This window comes from Panulirus ornatus, chromosome 3 (assembly GCF_036320965.1).
Source record: "Panulirus ornatus isolate Po-2019 chromosome 3, ASM3632096v1, whole genome shotgun sequence".
In the NCBI taxonomy this organism is placed as follows: domain Eukaryota; kingdom Metazoa; phylum Arthropoda; class Malacostraca; order Decapoda; family Palinuridae; genus Panulirus; species Panulirus ornatus.
The window spans coordinates 19,036,373-19,042,841 of record NC_092226.1 but is presented as its reverse complement, the minus strand read 5'-3'; the positions used below and the strand labels follow the sequence as shown (position 1 = coordinate 19,042,841).

General features: G+C 38.6%; 1 protein-coding gene across 2 annotated transcripts in view; it reads left to right on the top strand.

The window, feature by feature from the left end:
* The first annotated feature begins 884 nt into the window (after positions 1-884).
* LOC139761086 (probable cytochrome P450 49a1) overlaps positions 885-6,469 on the top strand; it is a 78,042-nt gene continuing 72,457 nt past the window's right edge. The window contains exon 1 of one of the 2 annotated variants that reach the window (XM_071684942.1): positions 885-1,023. In XM_071684942.1, coding sequence (XP_071541043.1) covers positions 1,006-1,023 — 18 coding nt within the window. In that variant the 5' untranslated portion in view covers positions 885-1,005. Of the gene's footprint in view, positions 1,024-1,074; positions 1,171-6,469 lie in introns of those variants that run through there. The other variant, XM_071684950.1, reaches the window with a different exon arrangement.

Genomic DNA, 6,469 nt, shown 5'->3' with positions numbered 1-6,469 from the left:
AAACCTTTTGCAGATCCAAGAATTTCCTTCGAACCAAGAAGTCATGGCCCCAGAGTTTGCATGTTCATGCTTGACTTTGAGTTCTGGCTGACAGATTTATCGTCAAATCATGATGACGAGTGGCATTTTTGTCCCCATTACCATGCATATTAGAGATATAACAGTGTCACTACGCGGGCATGAGCATGATATATCATTGTCCTGTGATTATACGATCATTTTCTTTGTTAATGCTGTTCATCCATTTATATATATATATATATATATATATATATATATATATATATATATATATATATATATATATATATATATCTTTTCTTTCAAACTATTCGCCATTTCCCGCGTTGGCGAGGTAGCGTTAAGAACAGAGAACCGGGCCTTTGAGGGAATATCCTCACCTGGCCCCCTTCTCTATTCCTTCTTTTGGAAAATTAAAAAAAATGAGAGGGGAAGATTTCCAGCCCCCGCTCCCTCCCCTTTTAGTCGCCTTCTACGACACCCAGGGAATACGTGGGAAGTATTCTTTCTCCCCTATCCCCAGGGATAATATATATATATATATATATATATATATATATATATATATATATATATATATATAGCAAACGCGGGAGACAGCGACAAAGCAATATATATATATATATATATATATATATATATATATATATATATATATATATGTGTGTGTGTGTGTGTGTGTATGCGAACATTTACCAACTCATAGTGTATTTGTTGATGGTCGCCTTGCTACATACATATGCAGTTTTTATACAACTATATCACTTTTTCTTTCATTACTCGGGTGATTCATTTGATTTACATCATATGTAGTGGCTGCAAGACAAAATGTCGCGGGAAGAAGAGCTACGGAGTATAGAAAAAAATTAAATAATCTTCTGGTGAACGGTGGCACTCCTCAAGGTTATTTATAGAGCGGTTAGTTTCGTCAGTTGAACTTGGTAGGTGATTTCGACTGAACCTCTACGCAAGTTGCTGGCTGACATGTCCTCCCTGATAACTGTAAGTGATGTTTAATACGTATTATTTTTGCGGAGGAAGTCTTTGTGATATTTTGGTTATATAACGTCAGCATTGGTTCAAGAGAAAAATTTTGTAGGCCGAGCGTTAAGCAATTGGTGGAGCCTAGACTGCATAAATTTTATGGAGGTAAGTGAATTATCATGTATGAGGACGAGTTATGAATTCACCCGATTAGAAATGTTTATTGGGTAAGATAAATCTGGCGACGGATTAAGTAGTGTTTATGGCAAAAGGGTTGTTAGTGGCGATGAAATCCTTTCGTCTTACAGTGCGGTTGTCTTCCCTTTATAGCCACCCCTTCGCATTTTACCTCTTATGGTCTTTTTAAACATACATCCATTATCCTTTGTTATTCTAAGAGGGTGGTTAGGATTTTTTTTTTTTTTTGGGGGGGGGGGGTCGATGAAAAGGTTTGACAAGGGAAGATATCATAGTCGAAAAATAGTGGTTTGCTGGTTGCTATGTTTTAAGGCATGATCAACATAACCTTGGCATACGTGATGTGATTTTTCATTATTGATTTTTATTACAGACAGAGATTTTCGCTCTGGGTGCCCCGTCTCAGTCATGCCTTTGCTGCCCTTTAGTACACACACACACACGTGAGCTCGCTCACACCAGCCTAACCCAGTATATGTGTGTGTGTTTTATTGGCTGTTTGTCATTATCTGTCAGTACTGTACGATGAGGGAGTTTTACAATCAGGCTACATCTCGCCCTTTATCACATAACTTTTTAAACATCATTGTGCTGTCTACAATTGCGGCTTCATTATTTAGTTCATTTCATTCGTTCACTACACTGTTATGATAAAAGTTCTTTTCATTTTTGCTGATAGGTTTCATGGTCAATGTAACGTCATGGTCCCTGGTTGTTCTATACCTGCATCTTCGAAAACTTGTTCACGCACGACGTAATAAAAACTTTTAAAATCGTGAGAAAAAAAATATCAGGTCACCCCTTGCTCTTTTTCTTTCTTGGCCTCTGGGCTTTCCCTGTAACTCGGCTTTCTTAATTCTGGTACGAGATCTTTGTTGTCCTCCTCTGGACTTCTGTAACAGGTCTCTATGCTTCTTGAATTGCGGTAACAAAACATGAGAAGCATATTTTAGTTTTGGCCTTAAGTATGACGTGAACAGCTTCTTGAATATTACCTTATCCTGGGTTATCCACATACTTGATTGCTCTTCTAATATATGCTAGCAGACATTTTGTTTCCACTTCTGTCCTCTTCATGGAAGACTATGGCGACCGGTTAAGGGCCATAGTCTTTCATAAACAGATTCCATCCGCTTATTTCTTGTTCGATGATATTTATGAGGAGGCTTTCGCTGTGCATCAACATGACATTTACTTGGGTTGAATCCTATCATCCATTTATCAGACCAACTTTGGAGTTTATAAATGCCCTCTTGGAAGATGATGCAATTCTCTTGGTTTCTCACTTTCTTCATGACCTTGGCATCACCTGCAAACATATTCAGGTGGGAGTCCGACCATTCTGCCAAGTCATTTACATAGCTTAAGGAAAACGGTGGTCCTTAAACAGGCCTCTGCGGCATAACGCTGGAGATTTTAACCCCATATCGAGAAAGCTTCTCTTTACATGCATCCTTTGTGCCCTTCAACTACGATAATCTTCTGTCCCGTTTTCTTACATGAAGATTCAGCTTCTCTATCAGGCTCCTTTGTGGTTGTGTCAAGTGCTTTCTGGCAGTTCAGGCAAATGATCCGCCTAGCTTTAATTTCTATCTCAAATAGAGCTCATTCTTCCGTGGAAATTATCCGTATATTTTCTGATTATCTTCTCCAACTCCTTTCATCATAGGAGACTGGTAGGATAGTTAGCGCCTCCTCCCGGTCTCCATTTTTGTAAAGGTAGCTTTGACGTTTTCCATCTTCCACTTCATTGTCACAGTACTTTTCCCAACGACATTTTGATATTTCAAGAGGCTTATGAAGTGTATCAGCACACATCTTCAGCACAGGGAAGATCATCGGGACCAAGAGTCAATAAGTACAAGAGTTAAGACCCTTTAACATCGTCTTTCTTTGATGCTTTTGGATTTTTCAGTTCTTTTTGTCGTCTCCTCCTTGTTCCATCTCACTGGTGTCAGAGCCAAAGTGTCTTCTGTTGTGATAACACTTATGAACTTTTTTTTTTTTTTACCTCCTCACATATCCCTGTATCATCCCCTATAACTCGTTATTAACCTCTTCACATATCCTTGTATCATCCCCTTTAACTTGTTATTAACCTCTTCACATATCCTTGTATCATCCCTTATAACTCTTTCCTCTGAATTCCAAAGCCTAATTATTTCCTCTGTAAATAAGAGTTTATTCCTGAGGAATTTCTGGAAAAGTTTTGGATTGCCAACTGTCTTGTACAATTCTTTTAAAGAAATTCATTGTTCTTCCTTTTGTATCGTGCCATACTTGTCTCTTGCTGTATTATACCTTGTTAATGCCATCTGGCTAGAATATCATCTACATCGCAAAGCTTTTCCGTTTTTTGATATTTTAGTGAATTCTCTCTCTCAAGCTTCTCTCTGTATTCGAGGACAAAGAAGCCCATTTTCCTACTTCATTCTAAATGTATAGAATATTCCATGAAAGTGTCCTGGTTTCTGGCTACTGAACTCCTTTTCCCAGTTTCTCCACCACAAAGATTAAGTTCTATGTAGTTTCTACGATTATATCTCGTTTCCTCTGAGCTCTTTTTTCATCATTTACCATATTATCAAACTGAAGCATTACATATTTTAAACTTTTTTGAATTAGTATACTGTATTTCATATTCTCGGTTTCCACGTTACTATGTGTGAAGATTAGGTCTAATGGAGTTTGTCCCTCCTATCTTAGTGTGGTCAGTGACTTGCTGGATCTTAGTGTGGTCAGTGACTTGCTGGATCTTAGTGTGGTCAGTGACCTTGCTGGTTTAGGAAATTGTTTCTGTATTCAGTTCAAAAACTTATGACTTGATGAGAATTCAATGTGCCCCATTTTTTTTTTTCATAATTGAATTCGTCCATCATTAGTACTTTACCAACTGTGAGAAGCGCGTGTTTTACAGCTTCATGCACCATCCTGAGTGTTCCTTCATTGTGATCCATGTGTACATTTATTCTGGTTCGTTTAAAATTCTTTGCATTTCTTTTCAGCAGTTACCCCTCCCTGTTATCTATAGTTTGAACGGTCTGTCTTATAGTACCTCTTGACGCATGAGGCTACCTCTTATTAGGGAGGCCAGTCCTGGTCCTCTAGTGTCTTTTCTTTCCCCTTCGTTTTAGCATATATCCCTCTCGATTGCAGGTGTGAGATCTTACCTCGCTCATAACTTTGGTTTTCACAGTTACGGCACTATCAGGAGCATTTTCCCAAATGCGCCCTTGAATTCCAGCTTTTTGCCATAAACTACTCCTTCATTTGGATCTAGTCACAACTGATTGTTCACGGAACCTTCCCCTGTCTAGATCCATTTATGATTTAGGTATCAAATGGGAAATAAAACCGCAAAACTTGACAGTGTGTCTGAATACAAACAAGTTGTACAAGTGATCACCGACGAATTACTTTTGAGGTCACTTTCAACGCTGCTTGTAATGTTGCTCAACACGAGAGTCTCGTAAATATACCCAATTTCAAATATGCAAATTTTAATGATCTATGCATTGCTCGTGACAGGCAAACCTGGGATGATATGGTCGATGAAAACATGAACGTTGCCCGGAAAAGCTACCTTTCAGAGCATTAGAGGGAACATACGTGCCAATGCGTAATAAACGGTTTATTTCTAAACCGAAGCAAAGATGATGGGACGGTGAAATGAAAAGTGCCTGTTGTCTAAGGAAGTAGCTTATAAGAAACTCGAATAGACCAGGAACCAACATGATAGTTATGTATATTTGTGTAGAGAAAGTAAACGTCATTATGAAGCGATGTTGCTGAAAAAATGAAAGAAACCCTAAGGAATGTTCCAGTTACGTTATAAGCAAGAGTCATTGTCCACTCAGTTGGTGGTGTCTGACTGGAGTTCCACCTATATGTCAGGAGCATGTCGCGAGGCTCCGCTTTTTAACATCTTGTATTGGACCACTCTTCTCTCAACCTTCCCTCTATATTTAAGGCTAATTATATTTATGTTCCTGTTCCTTCATTAAAGATTTCACAGAACCTTCCACACCACAATACTCTGGAACAGAACTCCATTTCTCAATTTAAGTTACCGTTAGAAATTGTTGCTTTCCTCTCGGTTTTGCCTCGACTCATGTCACGGCATTGTATGATATTCTCGATATGCGTGCTAGTATGTGTGAAAGATAATATTTGATAATACGTGATAGCATATCAGTCCTTCTGTTGTGTTCACTGATATGCTGGAGCAGTAAACTTTCCTCTGTAACTCGGAAAAACTTGTCTCCATGACTGTCACCATTAGGAACCAAATACCCCCAGTCTTGCTCTTTATCACTGAGAAGTGCTTGTTTTACTGCTTCGAGTGCCATCCTTATTGTTCCCTAAATGTTAGACTCGCATGATAGTTCTGGAATGTTAGAATTCCTTAGAGGAATATGTAACTTCATCACTACGTACTTTATTTCGACAGTTACCCTGAACGATATGTATAGTCTGTATGGGTCATCTTCCATTATCTCCTGAAACTTTAGGCTTTCCATATTATAACATGGCCAATCATCCTTTGCCTTATCTTTCCTTCTTCGGACAGAATAGGTTAGATCTTGTATCTATAGTAAGTTGTGTTCCCACATTTCTAGTAGCATTAGGTGCATTTTCTCTAATACGATCCTTAAAGTCCACCTCATACCATTTACAACTAATTCATGAGCATATATATATATATATATATATTCTTTTTCTTTCAAACTAATCGCCATTTCCCGCGTTAGCGAGGTAGCGTTAAGAACAGAGAACTGGGCCTTTAAGGGAATATCCTCACCTGGCCCCCTTCTCTATTCCTTCTTTTGGAAAATTAAAAAAAAAATAATGAGAGGGGAGGATTTCCAGCCCCCCGCTCCATCCCCTTTTAGTCGCCTTCTACGACACGCAGGGAATACTTCCCACGTATTCCCTGCGTGTCGTAGAAGGCGACTAAAAGGGAAGGAGCGGGGGGGCTGGAAATCCCCCCCCCCCAAAGAAGGAACAGAGAAGGGGGCCAGATGAGGATATTCCCTCAAAGGCCCAGTCCTCTGTTCTTAACGCTACCTCTCTAACGCGGGAAATGGCGAATAGTATGAAAAGATATATATATATATATATATATATATATATATATATATATATATATATATATATATATTTTTTTTTTTTTTTTTTTTTTTTTTTTTTTTTTTTATACTTTGTCGCTGTCTCCCGCGTTTGCGAGGTAGCGCGAGGAAACAGACGAAAGAAATGGCCCAACCCC